Genomic DNA, 24,752 nt, shown 5'->3' on the forward strand with positions numbered 1-24,752 from the left:
CTAGTCGCTGGATTCGTAGCGCAGCGCAATAATGCTGCACTACCACTCGCCATAAATGACACACAAACATACACAAACACACTTAGGCAAATAATTCACACGTAGCTATGTACGGATACACGACAAAATGCACGCTGTTAAACCAGATTCGAGTTTCAACTGTGAACGGTGTCGTGCGTGGTTCTTGCCTGGACCAGAAAGGTGAAAAATGTTTAAAACATTTTTATCTCGAAATCGTCCAATTTTTTTTTTCAATCGGTAAAAAAAGCCAGCAAGCCTATTCAGCAAAAATATTAGTGAGACATTTTATGATTCAATTCATGAATGGGAGAATGTAAACTTCTACGTGAAGATGATTTTAGAATGGCTTCATGAACTTGAATCCAGCGTTTCTCCTGTTCGTGAATACAATAAGAGGAGCCTATTTAGGGATTTAAATGTTTGACTTAACCGCTGTGTGTGTGTTAAAATAGTTAGCTGTTTATTTACCGATAGGAAGCCTCATTGTGGACTAATCTATGGGAAGCTCCCGATTGAGATTGTTTTGGAAGTTGCATATTGCAGTCCTATTTTTCCACGGTGAGAGATAACCATAATGCTCAGAGAAAACCCATACATACATTCTTACATACAACAATACAAAGAAAAAATATTACCACCGGTGGCGTAGTGTGGTTGACATGGGTCCGAGTGCATCCCCCCCCCACTCAATGCCTATGCCACCAAATAACACTCGACGTGAGAACAAACGTAGTATACTTAGAAATATAATGTAATACAACACAGAGAGTCGGCTAACTTAACAGTCAACACCCTACCTGGTTGATTACGTTCTTCCAAAGATTGCTACATTTGAGAGAGAGAGAGACAAAACACGGACACTATCTGCTTGTGTGTCTGTTTGTGTCTCCGTGTCTGTGTTTTGTCTCTCTCTCTCAAATGTAGCACTCTTTGGAAGAACGTAATCAACCAGGTGGGGTGTTGACTGTTGTGTTCGCCGACTCTCTGTGTGGTATTGCATAATATTTCTAAGTTAACTATGTTTGTTTTCTCTTTGATTTATACCTGATGATGATTGCTTGTGTTGCAATCGAAACGTCGTATGCTATTATTTCATTTATTATTTTCTCTTTATACGTGACTTTACCAAAAGAACCAAAGAGTAATTCCTGCAGTCACGAAAGCTCCAAATAACACTCGACGTGAGGGCCGGCACCCCATTTGCGCCGCTGCCTTTAACACGAACAGCATCGTGAGCTGAACGGTTGAGCTGGTCGGTGGCGCCGTGGCGCCGCGCGTGTTGTCGAGACCACTTGCGCATCTCTCGCTGGGTGCCCCGCAGCCGGAATCGCAGGCAGCTGCGGCTACTCGGCGCTGGCCTTCACGGCGTACGCGGCCGGCGGGCTGGTGATGGCCGGACGCGGCGCCGGCGACACCGTGTACCTGTGCACCCTCACGCTGCTGCTGCTGTGCCGAGCCATCCTCCTCGTCCAGATATTCATGCAGGTTGGCGCACGCACGCGGACACGCACGCACGTTTTCGTACGCACGCGCGCACGAGCGCCGCTGACGCTTACGCACGCATGCGCGCACGGGATCAAAAAAAAGGCAACGGTCGCCCTGTATAGTCTTCAACAGACTGTTGGGGAAAGTGCTGTTAGCAAGCACCAATGAAGGCCAGGATGCTACACGAAGGGGTCGGTAGCCAAGACCAATCCCAGCCGGCTTTGTCTCCCCAGTGCTGATGTTGTACACACTGCACCAGGCACTCATTTAAGGTTGAGTCAACCTTGGGGAAGCCCAGGACTGGTTCAGATAATTGTCACTGGTGTTGGCCGTCAGCAGAAATCTAAATCTGGTCGCCAGATTCGTAGCGCAGTGCGCTAACCACTGTCCCACCGCCCCGCACATGCACTCACATGCACGCATGTATACACATTTTGACATGCACTTATGTGTAAAGGCACATAGGCAAGCATCACTACACACGTGCGCGCACACATGTGTGCCCACGAGCCCACGTGCGTATGCGCTCGCACGTACGCACGCACAATTACAACATCAGCTCCTCTTTTGTAAGAAATAAACATTAAGCCATGGGCATGCTAAGGCCAAGTTCAAATACCAGTTGCCTATAGTCTTCTGCGTGGCCCGAAGTTCAAGCTTGGTCATTGGGATCACAAGTGCGGGTCTACTTTCCCCAGGTAGCTCCCTCACTTCTCCCACCTCACGAGACGACTGATGACGATGGATGTGGCATTGGTTATGCCAGCGGGGCTGCTGCACACTTGCTGACCTGCAAAATTCTTTAAATGTTTTCCATCACGGTCGGCTACATACCTGCTTGTGTTTTTTTGGCCCTGTCGACATTGTTTTTGTCGAATCGGAGGCTCTGCCCCCTGGAATTATTTCCATGTCTGCTGCAGGAGACCATACTGGAAACCCCCCATGCATTTCCCCGCTCCGTTTCATTCTACGAAGATGCTTGAAGCACTGCACGACTGTGTTGTTTTTGTACAAAAAAAGTGCTGAAATAAAACACGTACGCGTTAGGGATTTTTTTCACGTTGAGATTAGATTAAGATCTGCAATCTCGTCGTTGTGCGAGCGTGCTGTCTTTTGCGGTACATTACCCGTTTTGTCAGCTGTTCCATTTTTTCTCGTTGCAGAACTGATGGCAAAGCACAATTTAAGCGTGGCTGTAACAAACTCTCCGCCAAGGATGCATTGAATTTATACCTCGAGGCCCTTGTGAACTTGGCATCAACAATCGATATCAGCTGATCGTTTAAAATAAATCACAAGCATGATTTTCGGATTCATATTCTTGGTTCTTTCGGTAAAGTCACGTAGAAGGGAAATAATAAAATAAAAAAAAATACAAATTAAACAATTAAATTCTCACGACGTTTCGATTGCAACACAAGCAATCATCATTTTCTTGCTGTGGTTTTCACACCTGATGATGATTGATTGTGTTGCAATCGAAGCGTCGTGATAATTTTATTGTTTAATTTGTATTTTTATTATTTCCCTTCGACGTGACTTTACCGAAAGAATCAAGAATATTAATCCCTGCAGCCACGAAAGCTTTAAATAAAAAAAAAGATTTTCGGACTTCAACAGGTTTCTGCTCATAAGTATTAACTACTCTGCTTGTTCACCCAGGAAAGCCTCACTGAGCTTCAAGATCCTTGTTCAGGAGGGTCCTGCCAGGTTTTACACAGGAGGGGGCGATGTTGCTGCGTGTAATCCCAATTAAGTCATTTGCAGACATATAATTTTTCAGTATTGGGATGTTTTGGCCAATACCAGTTGCATTGTATGTATATTGTAGCTGTGGGATGACACCGGAGGAAACCCATACAGAACATGGGGGAGCACAAACTAACGCAGAAAGGGACCGAGTTGGGAATCGAACCCAAGCCCTTCTTCCTGTGAGGCACACACGTTACCACTGCGCCACCTCTGCTCCTGTATTGTGTACAGTGCCACACAGGCCGTGACACGAACTTATTTCCACGACAAATCGGTTGCACGTGCGCATAGGCCCCAGGCTTAGACTGGTGCGTGGCTATGTACGTATGTTCAACCTTTTTCCGCACCGTACATAGCCAACCGTGCGGGGGAGGACAACAAACCAAACACAATAAGCAGTTCCAAATAAATTAGCTTTCAATGCAGATTATAAAGATTTAAAAGGTTATGATTGATTTGGCCCACTGATTTGCTAACTCGTCCATAATAAAGGTTTTTTTGGGTTAGATCGCGTAAATATACATGTGTCGTTCAACCCGCCACCACCTGACACAGCCTATTAGTAAGCTTTGTTACGTAAACAAAACGTGCCAATTAGTTACTACTTCAGCGACCAATATCATTTATTATGGATAATATTGGTCGCGAAAGCCTATGTGTTAAACCTACTACACACGGCTGCGGTGCTGCCCACCCAAATAGCCGGCCACTTTGTTGAGGTCTGCCCCTTGGCGGTGGCGACGGTTCGAAGCTGGACTTGGCAGATGTGATTGAACTCTACGACGTGCCAATCGAGCGATCGAGTGACATCGGACAGCAAAATGCTGGAATTAAGAGTTGCCCTGTTCACAGAACGCTCCGTCTGCTCTCTGCGCGTGCTCGCAGGCGGCGAGGATACACCACGTGAGGAAAAAGCGAGGACTCGACGTCCCCAAGGTGAAGCTCGTAGGGGACTCCGTGCCATAGCGGCGGCCTCTCCGCTGGTGCCGGCTGCCTTGCGGGAGGCGGTGCGGGTGCGGCACCATCAGCCGGGGCGTAGCAGCGCTCCGCTTGTGTGTCTGCGGCGCGTTGCGGCAGCAACAGCTCGCCGGAAACGAACTTTGTGTTGCACTCGAATTCTGGAGTTTTTGAAAATATATATTTTTTCAATCTCAGATCTAATGCGTGTTCAAAGACAGTAAGATGCTGTGGACAGATTCTGCACTGACTTAAAATGGCTCGTTTGTTTGGATTTCTTAAAATATATATATGAATGAGCGTGATGGTTGCACTGCCAGGCAGCTTGGATGTGAAGTTGATGTTGAATTGATCGACCTTCAGTGAGCGATGGCCGCACACCAGCCATCCATAAGGTATCCAATGGTGGAGGGGTTCAACACAATTATTCTGAGTTACAAATGAGATTTTTAGGTGCAATGTTGCCGTGATGAGCGGTAAAGACATGACGTCGCAAAAGGAGGCAAGGAGATGACACCGGGAGCTGAACATACGGTACCTATGTCTAGGGTTGCCATCTCCAGGGCTTCAAAAGAACAATAAATATCACGGCAAGAAGAATATTTCACAGTATCGGCAGCGAGGTGATCGACATGTAAGTGTGAGTTGTGTATTTTCTATGCAATTTAAAAAACCGGGACTTTTAATGTTCTCGGAAGACTCACAGATTTCCCAGGACGGGTAGTTCACAACGAGGACGATACTGGGACAACCGGCACAGGTGGCAAGGGCCTCCTTCCATACCCTCTGACTGAAATGGTGAAAGGTTTCAGACCTGGGCGGCTGCCTAAGCGAAAACTGGTTTTAAATGTATATGGCGTCATGAACGCCGTGTCTTAGTCTACAAAACCGATATCGGCCAGTAACGACCTGAAACAGGAGCACCAAAAGTTCGTGTTATTCTGAGTATCCAAAATAGTTCACCTCGACAAAACCGGAGTAAGAGTTAGAAAATGCAATGAGCAGCTGTGGGGGATGAGGGTGAACCAGTGGACACTTCACTTTGTATTTGCTCCAGTGATTTTTGTTTTGAAACTTTCCCGATGAAAGGCATTTAAGTATTCAACAATTAGTGGATGCAGAATATAAACACATCCAGGGCTTGCTTAAGATATCTTTGCCCACAGGACACAAGCGAAGAAAAGACCCCCTCCCCCCCGGCCCTCTCCCTTACACAAATCCCTAACCCTTGCTGCTGGAACACTCCAATGCAATATGTGGAAGATGGGAAAAAATTGAGGATTCAATTAAAATAGCCTAATTAAGGTAGCATTACGGTAGTGTTGTTTGTATTGTTCATCTTAAAATTATAATATTAATAAAGAGTCTGACTGTTTTATTATTATAATAAATAAAATGTGTTTTATTTCTGTTTTTGGGCCTCTGGTAATTTGTGCCCTCTACGAATGTAATACCCCCCCCCCCCCCACTAAATCCGGGCTCACTGCCATGTATGGAAAGCTGTGTGCACTGCTAACCCAGTCGGACATATGAATCGCCAATTTGTATGCGGAGGTCAGTGTAATGGGCATTCCGCTAATTGCGATGTGTGGGGCGGTGTGCTCCCCCTGCCCTGTGCACATTGTTTCCCCCAATACCGGTGTGTAAAATGACATTAAAAAATAACGTTCTCAAACGTTGATTTTGAAGTTCAGAGTTTTTTTGAGACATGGTATGCTTTTTGGAGAGATGTAGAGTGCAAAAACACTGCATAGCGGTGCTATTGCGGTCAATATAAGTGCTTTGAACAGCACTAATTTACGAAGTATTTTAATACTCAACGCAGTCACCCGATTATATTTTTTACTTCTCTGTCTCTGTGAGTGAACCCAGCCCCAGGTAAACGCTGCCTTGACAATTAACATGGTTACACCCCACTCGCCAAACCCTGGTCTGACAATTATTCTCATGCGATTCGGGTCCACCAGATGAGCCATGCGTAAGGATGACTTCTAAAATACTCTTTGGTTTTTTAGGTAAAGTCACGTAGGTAAAAAATTAAATGAAAAAACAACTAAATTAAATCGCGAAGTTTCAGAGGCAACACAAGCTTCCGTCTTCAGGTGGAACCGTCACAGCTAAATTACTGTATCAATTTAGTTGTTTTCTCATTAAATGTTTTACCTACATGACTTTACCGAAAAAACCAAAGAGTGAATCCTTGCAGTCACAAAAACTTCTAATCTAGGCTTCTAAAATGCTTTCCAACGTGCTTCTGTCATTGAAAGTATGAATGAAAGTATAATGATGAATTTTGTACTACCTGCTCTGACATGGATCAGAAACGTTGACATTAATGAAATGTAAAAGTGTGCAAATATTGGAAAGTCGAGAGAGGTAGAGAGAGTGTGCAAGACGCGTGGAGAGGGGTATGCATACTCTTTGGTTCTTTCGGTAAAGTCACGTAGGTATAGCAGCAAGCCATGCTTTCCCACCTGATGACGGACGCTTGTGTTGCGCCCGAAACGTCGTGATTTATTTTATTTTTATATCTACGTGACTTTACCGAAAGATCCAAAGAGTATGGATTCCTGCAGTCACGAAAGCTGCAAATCAAGATTGAGAGGGCTATGGTTGGAATTACATTGTGAAACAAAAAGAGGAACCCATGGATTCGAAGACATACCCAGATTAAAGACATTCTTTTGATTGCTCAGTAAAATAAGTGGGCTTGTGCAGGACACATCGCTGGAAGAGATGATGACCGGTGGTCGGACATTGACGGAGTGGCAGCCAAGAGCGATTAAATGAGTTCATGCAGCTAATCGGTGAATCGTTACATTGCAGAATCCGAGGGGATGGCGGCAGCTTAGAGATGTATTCGTTCCAACAGTGAATTGATCATGATGATGATGGTACTGTTATATTCCAAGCCGCAAAGAGATGATGTTGTAAGATGACATCACAATCAATAATATTAACGAGAAGCGCGCACGTGATGTGTGACACTATTGCCTTGGCCAAAATACTTCTTTATTTAGCGCTGAATTGTTTGTTGCCACCGTTGGCGACATGTTGACTACCTCACCCGGTATACAGGAGGTCGTGGATTCGATCCCGACCCTGACACCTGTATATATTGAGTTTGCGTGTCTCTCTTCCCGAGGTCACGTGGATTTTTATCCGGATCCTTCGCTTTTTCTTTCCACATATAGAAACATGCATTTAGAATGTTTGACCGCTATACATATCCACATGATAAGCCACTTTCGTTGAGCTATCAGTTGCGGTCAGGTCGCTTCTGAAAAAGAGCTATAGAGCTCAGTGTGGCAAAAAGTAGACGACCGAACGGACGGACAAATTGACAAGAGTTAAATAATGTCACGCTGTAACGCCTTCAACCTTGGTAGGCAAGCTGTAATAATGGCAAGGTCTTACTATCAAAGGCAGGTATATACTTGACAATCTCCAGCTATTTCAAGGCTTTCCCAAGATATTGGCCACGAGGCTTGGCCATACTTCACCACGGTGACCAGCGCTTGTTGGTAAAGTTCAGAAATCACTTGCCACTGATGTTGTCCGTGGCCATGAATCAAATTCAGGTTACCCCGAGCTCTCAATACTCTGATAGTGCGCTGTTTTTGAGTTGTACGCATTTTGGCGTCATCTGGTCCAACACCAATGGAGACTAGGCTCTAAGAAAAGCTGTCTCGGGTGTGGACCAATCAACTTCAAGGACAGCGCATATCATTATCATCATCAGAGTTGTTTCTTTTTGTTTGCATTTTGACTGCTTGTGTTGTGGTTATTGCAAACATGATGCCTTGTATAAAGGTGTCAGTTTTTGTACCAGTTGAAAGGGTAGAAACTTATCACTACAAATTCAGGTTGCTGGATTAATTAATACCGCAGTGCAGTGCGCTCTCCACTGCGCCCGAGAACTCCAGCCCCTTTCGTATTATAATTAATTGATATGTGTTTAGTGTATTGACTCACTTATGTAACTTGAGCTTTTGTGGTTTACTTTTCCATTTGGTATTTTAACTGTTGTGCCAATTTTGTGAGACTATTTTCCAGGAGGTGTGCTCTGTGTGTCTGCTTCGCAGTAATGCACAGTGATGAAGTTATCTTTGTAATAATGCCTGAATTAAGTACTCTTGTCAACAAAGGCAACATTTCAAAGACCAAGGCTCTGTTCGCGTTTGTGGATACAGATTAACATAAATAAGCACTCTCCGATTAGTTGTAGCATATGCAGCCTTGGAGACCCATCAGGAATGCCACCATTTTGAAGTCTCTGATGACCTCCCAGCCATACTCATCATAGTTCAAGGCGTCCAGCAAGGTCTTGATGCTGTTGTAATCCTCGTTGAGATGCACCGAGTGAGCCAGGGGAAGAGACGGGTACTTGTTACCATTATGGAACAGCACGACTTTGAGGCTCCTGGATGAGCTGTCAATGAAGAGGCGCCACTTATTTTGATTACAGGCGATTCCGATTGCCTCGAACAGACTGGTCACATTGTGGTAGAAGCAGAGCCCATCTTGATGGTTGAAGAAGCTGTAAAAAGGTTGGTGACGCTTCCTCTGATCTGCGACTTGCACACTTTTATCCAACGAGTTCCACTGCTTGAGCCCAGACGTCAAAAGCTTGGCATTGGACTTGGTGAGACCAAGATCTCTGATCAAGTCGTTGAGGTCTTTTTGGTTGGGGTAGTATGGGTTTCTCTCCTCAGCTCCACCTCTGAAATTGTCATCTGGATCTACGTCGTCTTTCTCGCTCTCTGGCTTGCTGCTCTCTTCTAAAGACGGCTGCTCTCTCTCCGGAGAAGTGGGTACGGGAAGCTCATGGCAGTGTGGCACCGGGGCGATGGATGAAGGAAGGTCCGGATACGTGATAACAGGTGCATTCCTGCCAGTCCGATGTTTGGAAGGGTCGACCATGCAGAAGTAACAGTTGCTTGAGTGGTCAGTGGGTTCCCGCAAAATTCTTCGGATAGCAAACTTCATGGCTTTATTTTCCCCTCTGTACCATCCTACAAAAATAAATAGATTTCACCCATGACTAATGTGTAAGAGATTCTCGCAAACATTTTTCATATTATATATTTTTTCAATAACATTGAAAGTTGTAAAACATAAAAAAATATTTTTACAATTATAAATTTTGTAACAAATTTTATAACATAAAATTCTGAGCAACAATTGTCCATCTTACCTTCCAGAGTTTTTTTTGCATTGCTCGCAGGTGAAATGAGGTGCCCAGGGTTTGTGTTAATCCCCGAAAGGCAAGCTGAAATATGCCTTGTAGGCCTCACACATCTTAGCAGATGCTTCCACAGAGTACTTTTTCGCTCTTGTCTTGATAAATTGGCCGCAGACATAGCAAAATGCGTCTGCCGGATGCTTGCAGCCTCTTGATGCCGTCTCAGAAAAATGCAGATATGTATCCACTTAAGCAGCTGGAACTAAACTGAACTGGTGGGCTTAAGGCCCCTGCATTTATACTACTATTTATATTACTGGAAAGTTCTAGAATGTTCTAGAAGTTACTTCAAGTTTACTCAGCACTGAATCTATCTGCAATGTTCTGGAAAATAGGTAACTTTCTAAATATCAATGTCCTGGTCACAAAAGCAAAGTTTGTGGGGAATAATAGCCATTTTCTGTACTTTTGAGGTCTAAGCAATGAGGAAATGACACTTACTACCCAGGACCAATAAAAATACAAATTTGTTACGGTGTTTTCAATTTGAACGATAAACAGTATCTTCCCACAGACCTTAATTAGCACACGATTCGAACATCCCTATTGTCAATCCACTGCTGGATGTGGACCTCTCCATGCGGTGTAGGTTGAAGTTGAGAAGCATAAATGCAAAATGCGGATCTTGTAATGTTATGCATGAGTAAGGTGTAAAGTGATAGTCCATTCTTTACTGTGCAAAAGGAGATTATGTCATGTGATCTTTGGTTTTTTCATCATTCCGCATTGATCTGTCCACTGCTGGATGTAGGCCTCTCCAAATCGTCGCCATCTCTTATTTTGTCCTGCGATGTAACGCTCCATCTAGCTCCTGCACGTGAGCTACGCGAGCTGATGTCAATGATCCATGTCTGCGGTGGACGTCACTCGGACCCATGAGCCCGTGCAGTTGCACCGCCTGCACACTCGATAGCCACACCAACTGTTTGATCTTTATCGGCTCTATCGCTCAGGCTCTGCTGCCCCCCCATACCCCATACCCAGCAGGCACTCATCTCCACTTTGTAATTGTGCAAAAGATAATTAAATCTATGGCCCTTCTGACTGCGGCCTCCTCCCTCTACCGCAGGCTCAGATAAGTAAGGAATGCTGCTGCTGAGGAATCTCTGAGCCTTTTGAGCCTCATGCAAAACACCACCAACAATTCCTGAATAACTGCATTGTGGTCTTCTTTGTCTTAGGTCATGAAATACATCTATTTCATGGTGACCTTAGACAATAAACAAAAATACCACAATACAATTATTATTCAGGAACTGATGATAGTTTCTGTATAATGCACAGAGGTCGAGTGCGTTATGTACAGTTTAACGAGATGTTAACTACCTCGCCTGGTATCCAGGAGGTCGTGGGTTTGATCCCGACTCTGACGCCTGCTATAAATTTGTAGTTTGCATGTTTTATCCGTCGTCGCGTGGATTTTTCTCCGGATTATCCTTCTACATTTAGAGTCAACGTGAATTTCGGGTATTTGGCGGCTATACATTTCCACGTGACAAGCCACTTCGTTGAGCTATCATTTGTGGCCAGGTCGTTTCTGAACACGAGCTACACAATAGCTCAGTAGTGGGCCTTACCTGGTAAAAAAAAGTGTTTAGTATGGTTTTCCGGCTTGTACCATGACTGCTTAGTGATTTTCGAAAAGTTTTTTGGTTTGGCCATGTTTGTTTGTTGTAGTACAGAGTTAGACTGACGGCCTTAATCTAAGTTATCTTGTGGTTGTTGTTGTTGTTGTTGTTTGATTTGCATCCCACTGGGATTTTTGCACACAGCGTTGGTGTACGGTGCTTTTTCTGCAATATTTTGCTGTCTTTTCTTGGATTTTCTGTTTGCACATAGTCACATAGTCACTTTAAGATGTTTTCTTGTTCATGTTTTTTGTTTGTTGCTGTTACACCCGATTCAAGAGCCGAATGGCTCACAGGGCTATACCAAATAAATGAAACTTGAACTGCTGTGATGGGAGATGTCTCGTCATGTCCAGATTTAAATATTGGGAGTCTGTCTCCCCCTTGTGTTCAGCACATAAATAACATCTCCCTGCAGTCGTAAATGTGACTGGCGCCACCTCGTGGCAACACCATCGGCATCATCATCAGCAGCAGCTCAATGTCCACTCCCCTGCAAATAAGACACCAGCTCGTACGTCACTCTGCCACGTGCTTTACAATTGTTTTGCATCTTCTTGGTTCTTTCGGTAAAGTCACGTAGAAGGGAAGTAATAAAATAATAAAAATAAAACATAATAAAATGTTTTATTTTTATTATTACTTCCCTTCTACGTGACTTTACCGACAGAACCAAGAAGATGAATTCCTGCAATCACGAAAGCTTTAAATCGAAATTGTTTTGCACTTTATTCGTTCGCTCCATGGAGCGAAACGTCGGACATCGTGCCGGCACAACCCGAAAAGACATCGGAAGAGCCGTACAGGTCAACCGTGGTGAAAACCTTGAGACCACTACGACATGGTCCATTGGGCCAGAAAAAGATGTCGGTGCCACCAAAGCAGCTTTATCGATTTATTTGCATTGCAAATTAGAGCGAATTATTAGATTAACCCACTCATTTCAGATGGCAATCACTTAATTCACTATCGGCCAGGTAAATTTAAAGTGGGACAACGACAGCTTTGTCGCCTTAGGTGGTGCCGACAATGGAACGAACTCCAGTGGTCGTGCATTTATTCATTTCTAAAGGCGTTTAATGGAACCTCCCATCGCAAATGATATGAAAATAATTAGGGGAATTAAAAAAACGAAATACTGCACGTACCGCATAGAAGAAAAATCAATCTCTGCTAATCAACACAAATTTCTGAACGGCATTGTTTAAAACTATCATTTTTTTTAAAAACATCACGAAAGACAACACGTGCCAAAGTAATTTAAAGCATCGAGTAAACGCCAACTCATCAATTTCTCATTTCACAAGCGTGCACATTCGGCCTTTTATAATAATTGACCACTTAAATTCCCCCTACCCCGCCCCCTTAATAAAAATTATAATCCTATAAAATCACCGATATTTTTTTAAACCAATATTACTTTTACTAATTTGAATCGTAGATTAAGAAAAAAAATCTACAAAAACCACGATTCACAGTATCCGCCGACAAAATAAAAACAACTGCCGCGTTGACCACGGGGATTTCATCAGCCGCTGCTTCCGCCGAGCGTCTCGTGAGCCGATGCGAAGCTCCCGCCGCCATCTTGCTCAGGGGGGGGGGGGATTGGAGGGGTGAGAAAGCCCCGGCAACGTTGGAGGGGGCGCAGGAGAAGGGGCGGGGCGAACGGAGGAGAACTCATTGACACGACCCCCACCAAAGATGGCGGCCGAGTAGCCAAGCCCCGTGACGCGCACAGGCGACCTGGCCATACAGACGAGCGCACATGTTGCTGCCCAGGCTGAGCTGCTGCTGCTGCCGCCCTCGGCTGCCGCTGTTGTTGCCGCTGCTGTTGCCGCTGCTGCCACGACCTCCCTCGCTGTCTTCTCTCGCCACTCGCTCGCACGTCAGATTCCAAGCGGCGCAGGCGGCAGGGCGGAGGCTCACGGCGACGCTCGAGTTCAAGCGGTGGTCGTCGTTGTCGGCGACGAGGGGTGGAGGCGAAGGAGCGGCGCGCGAGATGGGAGACGAGGAGGCGAGGGAAGCCGTGCTGGCCCCGCTCAGGGCGGCGGTGAAGGAGCAGGTGAGGAGGAGGAGGGGGGTGGTTAGGTGATGGTGTCTGCTTTGTGTTGAGCTACGAGACTTGTGACTAAAACATTCAACCAAGGGCACTGTAATTCGGCTGGCGTATGCACCATGTCAGACTCGTCTGCAGTCTGCACAGGAGACGTGCAGCATCACACCCTGCATACCGACCACGCCGACATCATATTTGTTTACTTCACCAGCCAGCCATGCCATGCCACGCCATGCCACGTCGGGTCAAATCAATCGCATCGTATTCACTGCACCGGCCATTCCAGATTGCATCAGCCACATCGTATCACGCTCGCCATAGCGTGGTGGGCAGTAGAGGGCAGTGCAGCGAAAGCCATCGTTGGACTGTGCTTCTAATGCCTCCTCCTCTCTTACCTTCACGATTGACCAGCGTTAAGTATGGCCAAATAACCCCCCCCCCCCCCAACTAGCACGGCGTCAAGAGACCCTCATATATGGGTGGTTTGGAAAATAAGAGGCTGCACATGTACACACCAACCACATCATGACAGCACCTTAATCGTACCCGCCGAGCTAAATCACTATACAGGTTGTTTCAAAACGATGGATCCAATTTAAAAGCAGTATATTTCACGATGACAACATGTTACAATTACACAAAAAGTTACAAACGGTTTAATGAGTTATCAAGTTTTACTAACCATTTTATAAATGCTCTATTTGCCCTCCACCTGCTGTACGGACAACATCGAGATGATAGTTGAATTCGTCCCAAACGCCTCTCTTCTCACGTTTTCCTCTGAGGTGCGTGGTCGCCCTGTGCTCTTCCCCTTACATAAACAGCAGCCACGCTTCCTCAAATCGTCGGTACCAACGACGAAAGCTCTTTGACATTGGCGGATCAATGCCAAAACGCCGTCGAAACGCACCCTGCACCGCAATTACGGATTCAGTCTTGCTGAACTGCAGAAGGCACAACGCCCCTTGAGTGTTGAGGGGTCACCGTCTTGCCAATGACTGAGGCAAGAGGCTGTTTGTGTGCTGGGAGAGGTATCTAGCAGTAATCATTTGAAACTCTATGCCACGCCATTTCAAGTGGTAAGAGTTTCATTCATGGGCGGTTCGTGGTTGCAGAAATATAGCGAATTCAAATCGGGTCCATCATTTTGAAACATAGGCGGACACCATATGAATCGCCACATCCAATGTACTGTATGGTGGGTGACGAGCTTGTTAACTACTTCGCTGCCGCCGCGATCCTGACTCCTGCTGTATATTTAGAGTTTGCGAGTTTTCCCCGTGGTCGCGTGGATTTTTTCCCTCCACATTTAGAATCGTCTTTTTTGGCTGCTGCTGCTGCTATACATTTGGACGTGACAAGCCACGTCGTCGAGTTTTCATTTGTGATAGCGAGGTCACTTCTGAACTTAGTAGGCCTTACCTGGTAAAATAAAAAAATCTTTAGTTTCAAATGGTTTTGTTTTCTGTACACAGCGACCATACTTGCACCGCCCATGCCACATCACCAAATACATCACACACGCACCCTTCTGACCCTGTACTCCCAACTACACTTTCCATGTATATACGGTGTGCCTGGTCGCACAGCGGCCTTGACAACTACGCCCTCTGACCCCACCATCACACGCCGAGGCGACCTTCTTGGTTTCAGTTTTAATGCACATGTGGACATCGTTGGAATTTAGCACAAACTCGCACAGTCCAGCGACGACGCTTGTCGATATCTTTGGAATGTAGCACACCACGTGCACTGACCAGCGAGATCAAATTAGGTAAAATCAGTCCAGTGACCCATACCAGGTGGGTAGGCCCTCATCCAGAACTGGATTGGCAAAGAAGGCTGTACTTGTCGTGCATATTTTAGTGGAATAAACTGTTGTTAAATCTCAAACATCAAATTGCAATTATGTAATTAGATGATGATAAATCAAATTGCCCAAGCCAATTAAAGTTATTTACTGAGATACGTATTGTGTGTGATATTCATGCCAGTATTTCATACAGCAGAAATGGGACAGTTTCCAAGCGTTTGCTAGACGTAGTGATACGGGATGGACCATTCGCTTTTTTTAATGACACAGCTTGGGACAAATTGAGACAGTAAGAAGAAAGGAGTGCTTTTAATGTAATCCAGGCCGACTCACTGGCATCTGTGTTTGTCGATAACTGTTGTGTGGGTGTTTTTAGATTATTTTGTTGTGTGGATATCGGCCGCCGCAGCTGTGGTTAGGATATTGCCGTACGAATCTGGCGCCCTGAGTGTGATTCCATGACGTGGCTAACGTCAGTCGAGAGCGCCATCAGAACTACCGTAGTCTTAGGTCTTATCGACCTTAAATGAGTTTCAGCTGCTGTGTTGTAAACAGTGCTGGCGAAATAGATGGCTGGGCGTGGTTCTAGCAGCTCTTGCACCAACGGTCTGTTAAAAGCTACACGGGTTATCATTTTTACATTTTGTGTATGGCGACATACGGTGCTTTCTATGTGAGAGTGCAATGCTTATATGTGGTAATTTAGTCTGGATTGCATTTTCAGTGATTTATATGCCACTGTCTTTGACGTGAAATGTGAATTTAATTAACAAGGCAACATACATTGCTGAGCGTAGTCCAAGCAGCTCTGTGGACCAGATGTAGTTTGCATTTCTCATAGTGTACCTCTGGGAGCCCCATTTCTGCAAGGCCGTTATTTGTGACTTCATCAACATTGGTCCGTCCATTGTCATTCCACTACTGAATGAAGGTCTCCTAAAGTAAACGCCATTCCTCATGGTTTCCGCGGTTTAATAATCTGCCAAGCACCTCAACACAAACTTATTTCATCGCTCCACCCCCGTGGGGGTGGTGGGGAGGCCCTCATCCAGCAGTGGTTTGACAAGAGAGCTGTATATTTCGAATACATAACAGAACATGGTTACTTGTAAACCTACACATTTGTGTGTGCAGGGTGAGCTGGTGAGAAATTTAAAGACGGATGGGGCCCCAAAGGTGGACGTGGATAAAGCTGTGACAGAACTGAAGAATCGCAAGAGGATATTGGAGGCTAAGGTGAGAGAAGGCCATTTTGTCCTGGAACAGTGTTCTTCACTAATTTTCAGAGGGAGGGCCACTTTCGCCAATAAGACATATTGGTGTGAGGGCCGCCATACAGTCTGCAAGGGGTGTTTTCACAGCTGTGAATTATCAGGGGCTGCACGTCAGGGGCCGCACTAAAGGCCACCAGGGGCCGCGAGTGACTCGCGGGCCTTGCAATGGAGAACACTGTCCTGGAACATAATCGGTTGAAGGTTTGCAGCGCTCACTATAAATGCATCAAATTTTGCGTGCCATTTTTTGACATTATTATTTTGGTCATTGTATAAAATGTATATGCGAATGTGAGATTTTGGCAAATGGAGTGAACAAATTGTACAAATGATACAAATAGGAATGTATTCTTGAATATAAATAAAGCATCCCACATAGGACCCACAGAGCTTGAGAAATTGTTTTCACTCTTTCTAGGTGTTTTCCCTGCTGGTCTGTGGTTTCCTCCGCCTCCAAATCAATCTCTATTTCTGAGAATGCATGTAACAAATACTGAATAATAAATTAATTTAATTGTAGGGCTTGAACCAAGATCAAACACATTCTCAAGTAGTACACAAGTACTTGAAGTGGTGTCATCTTCCAAGCACATTTTGGCGTGCAGTGCTTCATGGAAAAAAAACAATTAACAACCGTGCTTGCGAGGAGTGGTACACAACCACAAAAAAAATCAATACATTCATGAATACACTGCCTAAAGAGGAAAAATATATAATATTTGATGGTTCAGGCAATTGCCCTTCTTGATGTGCTGTGAAGAAGGACCATAGCCAAAAATTGTTGTCTATTACATATACGTACACGCATATATGTCCTTTTAATGCAGTGTTATTGATGAACATGAGTGTTTTGCCACTTGCGAGCGTATCGCACGTTTTCTCTCTGATGTGCACAATGGTGACATGGCCTCCATACAGGTTCTTGCCTTGGAGCCAAAGGACGACATCATTGACCGGGCCAAGATGGAGGACACCCTTAAGAGGCGGTTCTTCTACGACCAGGCCTTCGCCATCTATGGAGGTGGGCTCAACTCCGCGGGCCCCGTTTAATTGGTCATTCCGAATTTGGCCTCTCTGTGGGGCTGTCTGGTAGTGGGTCTTGGTAGGGGGTGTGGTTTTGCCACTGCTGTTTCACACTGAGGTCGGCAGTGTCAAGCAATTGATTAGGGACAAGAACGAGAGTTGAGACTCATTTTCCAAGTAAGCCCTTAATCTCAAGAACTGAAACCGCATACAAACGTAATACAAAAGGAAGAGGAACTAATCGAAACATGTGCTTTGAATGACTACATAACCTTGATGTGTGTAGCATTGCCACCATCACAATGGCTCAAATCTGTAGGTACTGAAGACCTGACAGGGCCCCAATCGTTTGTGCTGCAGGTGTGAGTGGCCTCTTTGACTTTGGGCCAGTGGGTTGCGCCCTCAAAAACAACATAATCCAGCAGTGGAGGCAGCACTTCATCCAGGAGGAGCAGATCCTGGAGATTGACTGTACCATGCTCACGCCTGAGCCCGTCCTCAAGTAAGTCACAGTGGCGAGGAGGTGTTAACTCCCTCGCCTGGTATACAGGAGGTCGTGAGTTCGATCCTGACCCTGACGTGTGTATATTTGTAATTGCGTGTAATCTCTCCCCATGGTCGCGTGGATTTTTCTCCGGGTCCTCCGGTTTTTTCGTTCAGATTTAGAATCAAGCTGTGTTTTAGAGTATTTGGCTGCTATAAATGTCCACATGATAAGCCACTTTGTTGAGCTATCATTTGTGGTCAGGTGGCTTCTATAAAAGAGCTGTATAGCTGGGTGAGCTTAATAAAATAAAAAATTGTTTAGTTAGAGAGTGCATGCTGCTCCGAAATCCGTGCTTGCTAAGAAAAATGTGGTGCCATGTCTTAGTGTTTTTATGCTCTCCCAATACGGTTCAAAGCGTTTTTGCGTTAGTTTATTTTGTTTAATTGGGTGAGAATTCAAGAGACCTAGGTTCGTCTCATTTGCAAGCATGATCCTGGGTCACTAAAATTACAAAAAAATGACAGCAAAAAAGTGAATAATGAAAAAAATACACTAAAAGCTCCATCACTTTATCAAGCTTATATAAAACATAAATCAATGCTAAATCAAAGTGTAAATATAAAATTCCCTGCGGGGCAAATCATGCAAATCGGCTCTGTCCATCAATCTCCTCTCGTAAAGATGATTCGATGTGAATGACCTGCAGTATAAAGTTGCATTGGTATTCGGTACCGTCCAAATTTCTCAAAGGAAAACCTAGAGCATTGGAGCCGCATCCACTTAAAACTGTATGCAAATGCACAAGCGTTTTTTTTTACTGCCAGCTAGCTAGCTGTAGCTTCCATACTGATTAATTATCAATATACTACTTCCGAAGACAATCCCGTGTAGGAGAGTGTTGCATCTTCCACGCGTATGCAGGATTTTTTCCTCACGCGTTTGATAAATAATTCGCAGTTCAACAACATTTAATTTAAATGTGTTGAAAACGCTTCGGTTCGTGTGTGTGTACCTTTAGAGCGTCAGGGCACGTGGACAAGTTTGCTGACTTCATGGTGAAGGACCTAAAAAATGGGGAGTGCTTCCGTGCTGACCACCTACTCAAAGGTGGGTTATCGCATTACAAACCAGGGCTTATTTTTATCAAGTGGTGCTGTGTGTTTGTACACCTTTATTCTAATATGAAGGACCATTGATCCTAAATATATAACAAATCTTAAAAAATATGTTTTATTCTTTTCATAAAAGTTCATGGTTTCCTGCTCAAATGAGCATTGAGGCAGTGCTCAAATGAGCATTGAGGCAGTGGAAATTCCACATTCCTGTGACAGGAACGTGTATATCCATAAGACAACCACTCTTTGACTTGCCCACAAAAGTGATGCTAATTATGGCACTGTGAACGACTAACGTGTTGAGTTTTTTGCATGCTTGTGCACCATTTCCAACACAGTATCACACATTATGTTTTGGTTAATTGGGCAACACTTTAGTCCCTGTGAAATCAGTCAATGCACAGTTCAAGTTGATGGAGTCTTCCAGCATCAACCTTTCAAACCGGAGGAAAGGGAGTGTCTGTAACGTGGTCCTGAATGGTGGTGAGAGTGATGGGGTGGTACTTTGATTGTCCTTTAGCTCACCTGGAGAAGCTCATGTCCGATAAGAAGTGCTCGGAGGAGAAGAAGGCTGAGATGAAGAACGTCATCACACAGGTGTGTGTTCCTCGCGTGCGCAAACAGGGCTCAATTTCACTCCCCGGCGCGTGCCTGTCCGTACCGCTGGCATCGTTCTTAGTGTAATAAAGGACTCCGCCACACGATGTTGATCTCCGTTGGTCCTTTATTGATGTTCTTCTCCTCCTCACCCCGCTGGCCTCCTCCTCGGCCCAGCGTCGTCTCTCCTTGCGCCCCGCGCACTCTGCAGCTACCCTGCTGCTCCGCCCTGCAGCCACACTGCTGCTCCGCTCTGCAGCCACACTGCTGCTCCGCTCTGCAGCCACACTGCTGCTCCGCTCTGCAGCCACACTGCTGCTCCGCTCTGCAGCCACACTGCTGCTCCGCTCTGCAGCCACACTGCTGCTCCGCTCTGCAGCCACACTGCTGCTCCGCTAGCCCTGCAGCTACTCTGCTGCCTGTGCAACCTCGTACCCTTTGCTAGCCCTCCGCTAGCTCTGCAGCTACTCTGCTGCTCCGTGCAACCTCGCACGCCCTGTGCGCCCCGCGCACTGCGCTCTCTCCGCACCCGCTGGCTGGCGCCGTCTGGCGAGCCCTATCAGCCTCGCGGCTGAGGGCACGGCGGCCACCCAACGTGGTCTCCCTCTTCACTCCCTCGACTGCTCCAGATGTCTTCCGGTCTCCTTCCTATAACCTCTCTCCCACGTGACCCTGACTCCTCCCTCTCCCACGTGACCCTGACTCCTCCCTCTCGGATCGTCACATCCGGCCTGCCCATTTACGCTCGCATTACATGACCCCCCCCCCTAAAGAAAAATCCAGCCGTCCTCGGCTAAAACAGGACAAAATAATGCGAGCGAAGGCATCACAATCAGGAATCACCCCAGACACAACGGAGATTATAACAACAACACAAGTAACGAAAGGGGAGGGATCAGGATCCGGAACAGAACACTGGCCCGTCCTCCGCTCAACAAGCAACAAGAATTAAGAATGAAACAATGCACAACGGCAACCGACACGCAAGAACGGCCGACGCGCATAACCCAGGAATGCGGTGTCTTAGAGCGTGTCCGTGTTGCTGTTCCATCCGCTCGGCTCAAGTCCAACGTCAGAGAGCAACTGGTAGAGCAGGAGTGACGAACGGGCACTCAATTCTTCCTTCAAGTCCACATCCGGTTAGCACGCCCAGTAACACCCAGTGTGGCAGGCGCCGAAGATCTGTGACGAGAAGGAGAATCCAACCCCCTGAGGCACAACACAACAAAACGCACATCCGCATGTCGAACACGACAGCTACCCGGCCCCAGGGTAGTGGAGATGATGTAAATCCGGCCCACTTAAGAAAACCCCAATAAATACCCAAAATAGACGCGATGGTTGCCCCAGTATTTACATTTTAACAACAATATTATTTACACGTGACAAAAACAACAACAACAACAAAATATCCTGCTCTTGCCCACCAGCAGTCCTCCCTTGAGGACCAGCAAAGACATCTCACGTACACAGCATGTACCTGTAATAAAGGACTCTCTCTCAGATGTCGATCTCCGTTGTCCTTTATTGGGTTCGTAGAATCTCGTTACCACGGCGTCCTCGCTCAGGCCCGCGTCTCTCCCGACGATCTCTCCACAGCCACTCTGCTGCTCCGATATGCAGTCTCCCTGCTGCTCCGATATGCAGTCTCCCTGCTGCTCCGATATGCAGTCTCCCTGCTGCTCTGATATGCAGTCTCCCTGCTGCTCTACCTTGCAGCCACACCGCTGCTCCACTCTCTAGCGCCGGGCACAACGCTCGTTTCGCGCCTGGGTCTTGGCAGTAGCCAATCGGGCCCCCTCCCGTGCCTCGGCGATGCGTCGAACAGTGTCCTGAATGTACTCGGGGAGAGGTTTAACAGGACCCTTCGCCCCCGTACCCAGCTGTACTTCCACCGGCGGCACATTCTCGCGGCCGTACATTAGAAAAAATGGAGAATACCCTGTGGACGCATGAGGCGTCATCCGATACGCGGAGAGTACCCCAGGTATATGCAAGTCCCAATCAGCTTGTTTCTCGTCAACCATGTGACATAGCATGGCCGACAGCGTCCGATTAAGCCGTTCCACCATGCCATCCGTCTGCTGGTGGTAAGGAGACGTACGAACCTTCTTGGTTCCCAGAGCAGCGCACACTTCCGCCAACAATTTAGAAGAAAAATTTTGCCCCTGATCCGTGAGTAGCCTCTCCGGCGCCCCTTTGTCCAGCACATATCCAAACAGGAAGGCGTCCGTGATAGACGCCGCCGACTGGTCGGGTAAGGGCCAAGCCATCGGCCAACGGGAAAGATATTCCACCCCGACCAGCAAAAATGTATTACTCCTAGCGGATGGCGGGAAAGGTCCCAAAATATCCAGCGCCACCAACTCGTTGATTCGAGACACCTGTATAGACTGCACCGGCGGCACATAAGGGTTTTTAGGCGGCTTCCGCCGGGCACACTCGGGACACGCCCGAATGTGTCCGACGACATCCGTCGTCATGCTGTGCCAGAAGTAGTCTCGCTGCAATGTTAACAAGGTCTTCTGCACCCCGAGATGTAATTAAGTGTCGCCGTGCAGAGTCCGAATCAATTCGTACCGTAACGACGACGGTACTACCAGACGCCAGCGGTCATGCAATCCCTCCCTCCACATGAGCAAACCATCCCGGAGAGCGGCCCCCGGCGTCCCACCGGACAGCAATCCCCCCGCTCCCTTCGCAGCCCGACTCCGTAAAGCCCCCAACGAGTCGTCAAGCAATTGTTCGCGAATCCATACCGAGCGCGGCAGGTTCAGAACCCCATCGGCCGGTCCTGGACACACCGGAGCCCCAGGCACCTTGACAGCTGAAACGACAGGCCGAGGGGGTAGCTGAACCGGCGTACACCTATTCGTACCCGACGCGCAAGCGCAAGGGGACCCCTGCGGTAATCTGGAGAGCGCGTCTGCATTCGCGTGATGCGACCCCTTCCGATATTGTATGTCGAAGGAAAATTCCTGCAGGGTCTCCAACCATCGTGCCAGTTGGCCAGATGGTTGGTCAACTCTCAGGGCATATTGCAGAGCCGCATGGTCCGTGCGCACAATAAACGAATGTCCGTAAAGATACAGACGATATTGACGGAGAAAATAGATAATAGCCAATAGTTCGCGGCGAGTAACGCAGTAGCGGGTTTCTGCCGGGGACAATACATGGCTACCGTAAGCTACCACGCGTTCCACGCCGCCCTTGGACTGTGACAGAACGGCCCCGATCCCAGTGTCACTAGCGTCCGTATCCAGAATAAAAGGTCAATCAAAATCCGGATAGTCCAATGTCGGCGCCGTCGCCAACCGATCGCGTAGGCCCTCATACGCCGTTTCTTCCGGCGGACCCCAACTGAACCTCCGACCCTTACCCGTAAGGAGGTGCAAGGGCCTAGCGATATGAGGCGAACCCAAGGAAGCGACGTACGTCCCCAACCGAGGCCGGGGTTGGCCAGTTGCGGACGCATGCCGTCTTCTCCGGGTCCGTGGCCACCCCGTCCGCACTGACTATGTGTCCCAAATAACGCACGGATCGTTGCAGTAGGTGACACTTATTTGGTTTGAATTTTAAATTGGCGGAGCGCATCCTAGCAAAAACCGTCTCCAATCTCTGCAAATGTTCGTCAAATGTGCGGCTAAAGACGATGACATCGTCTAAATAAATCAAACATGTCTCCCACTGCAGACCCATTAACAGCGGTTGATGGAGATCAACCGCTGAAAAGTGGCGGGGGCCGCATTCAAGCCCATCGGAAGGCAATTAAATTGAAACAGTCCCTGCGGCGTACGGAAAGCCGTCTTTTCCCTCGAGGACTCATCGAGATGAAGCTGCCAAAATCCCGAGGAGAGATCCAGTGTCGAAAAAAACTTCGCCCCAGACAAGGCATCGAGGGAATCATCCATACGCGGCAGGGGGTACGCGTCTGCGACGGACACCTTGTTCAGTTTTCGAAAATCGACGCAAAATCGCAATTTCCCATCCTTCACAAGGACTACCGGCGCGCCCCATGGACTGTTAGATGGGGATATTATGTCAGCGGCCAGCATGTCCTCCACTGCACCGCGAACCTGATCCCGCTCCGTCGGGCTCAACCGATGCGAGTTCAACCGAATCGGAGCGGCAGCCCCCGTTTCAATGTGGTGGGAAAGCAAGGAGGTGCGTCCCAAGTCAAAATCATCCGAGCTGAACACGTCGGAATAATTTAGTAACAGCGCGTGAAGTGCGGACCGTTGTTATACGGTCAGGGATGAATTCTCCCCGCATAACTCGGCAACCCAACGATCTTCCTGCCCCGTAGGCCCCGAAACCCCCCCTACCATGTCCTGGCGGGCCTGGTTGTCATGGGCCGTGAACGCGGTCGTGGCGTGAGCCAAAACCGTTCCGGCCGGGACACTGACATTCTCCGCACTCCCATTCAGCACCTGTAAGAACGGGGGCTGGCCCGGCCGGACAATCGTTTGTGCCCCAACCAGCGCCGAGCCGCCCGTTATAGCCGTGGACGGCGATAACAGAACACCCGCCGCTCCCTCAACGCCAGGTACTGTCTTCCGATATCTCAACGGGATAAGCATCTGCGAACCAGGTGGAATGTCAACAGATACCTCGGACAGCGCCTGTACCTGGCAAACAGGGGCAGGCCGGCCCCATGGCGACAGAAAGAACGAAATTTTCCGCCCCCCTGGTAATTCAATGCAATTTTGATCAACCCTTATTTGAATGGGCATTTTTGCCAGGAAATCAGTCCCCAACAAACAGGGTACCACGAGGGACCTAGAGATCAAAACGGTCCCTGAAGCCGACACCCCCCCAATCGATATGTTGGCGTCCACCTGGCCCACAATGCCCATACTTCCCCCGTTCGCCGCTATGCATGAATCATAAACCGCTCGCACTCTCCCTGGCGGAATGCCCAAAAGATGGAAAATGACATCCGAAATAATGGTCGCGGACGCACCGGAGTTCACCAAAATACGCACCTCGACCCCCTGAATAGAACCCGGTACCGTGGACGACCCCCGTAGTGGCCGCAACTACCTTCCGTGCCAATCGGCGCCATTGCGTCAGCGAGCGACACGGGTCAATCGGAGGCACCTCGTTGTTAACGACACACGGACCGCGCGGCGATGGTGATGCATGAGGTGACAGGCCTTGCCGGGTGTCTGATGCGCACCGACTTGCCTGTCCTGGCTGGTCTTTTCGCGCGACGTCCGTGGTCGAGGCCTCTTGCTGGGGCGGCCCCGGGATGCGAGCCCAACAGTCCCTGGCGAAGTGGCCCTTACAGCCGCAGCGG

The 24,752-nt window shown here is 47.5% G+C and overlaps 2 protein-coding genes across 6 annotated transcripts in view; both read left to right on the forward strand.

The window, feature by feature from the left end:
• Nucleotides 1-5,591, forward strand: part of LOC144936275 (uncharacterized) — a 35,442-nt gene extending 29,851 nt beyond the window's left edge. For 4 of the 5 annotated variants that reach the window (XM_078863484.1, XM_078863429.1, XM_078863385.1 and 1 more), the window contains 2 exons: nt 1,343-1,506; nt 4,144-5,589. In XM_078863484.1, the coding sequence (XP_078719610.1) occupies nt 1,343-1,506; nt 4,144-4,224 (245 nt within the window). In that variant the 3' untranslated portion in view covers nt 4,225-5,589. Of the gene's footprint in view, nt 1-1,342; nt 1,507-4,143 lie in introns of all 5 variants that reach the window. The other variant, XM_078863658.1, reaches the window with a different exon arrangement.
• Nucleotides 5,592-12,838: 7,247 nt separating this feature from the next.
• Nucleotides 12,839-24,752, forward strand: part of GARS1 (glycyl-tRNA synthetase 1) — a 28,391-nt gene continuing 16,477 nt past the window's right edge. The window contains exons 1-6 of the mRNA XM_078858359.1: nt 12,839-13,150; nt 16,092-16,193; nt 17,150-17,252; nt 17,615-17,756; nt 18,760-18,848; nt 19,377-19,453. Coding sequence (XP_078714485.1) covers nt 12,854-13,150; nt 16,092-16,193; nt 17,150-17,252; nt 17,615-17,756; nt 18,760-18,848; nt 19,377-19,453 — 810 coding nt within the window. The 5' untranslated portion in view covers nt 12,839-12,853. The remainder of the gene's footprint in view (nt 13,151-16,091; nt 16,194-17,149; nt 17,253-17,614; nt 17,757-18,759; nt 18,849-19,376; nt 19,454-24,752) is intronic.

Source organism: Lampetra fluviatilis, chromosome 1 (genome assembly GCF_964198595.1).
Source record: "Lampetra fluviatilis chromosome 1, kcLamFluv1.1, whole genome shotgun sequence".
Taxonomy (NCBI): Eukaryota; Metazoa; Chordata; class Hyperoartia; order Petromyzontiformes; family Petromyzontidae; genus Lampetra; species Lampetra fluviatilis.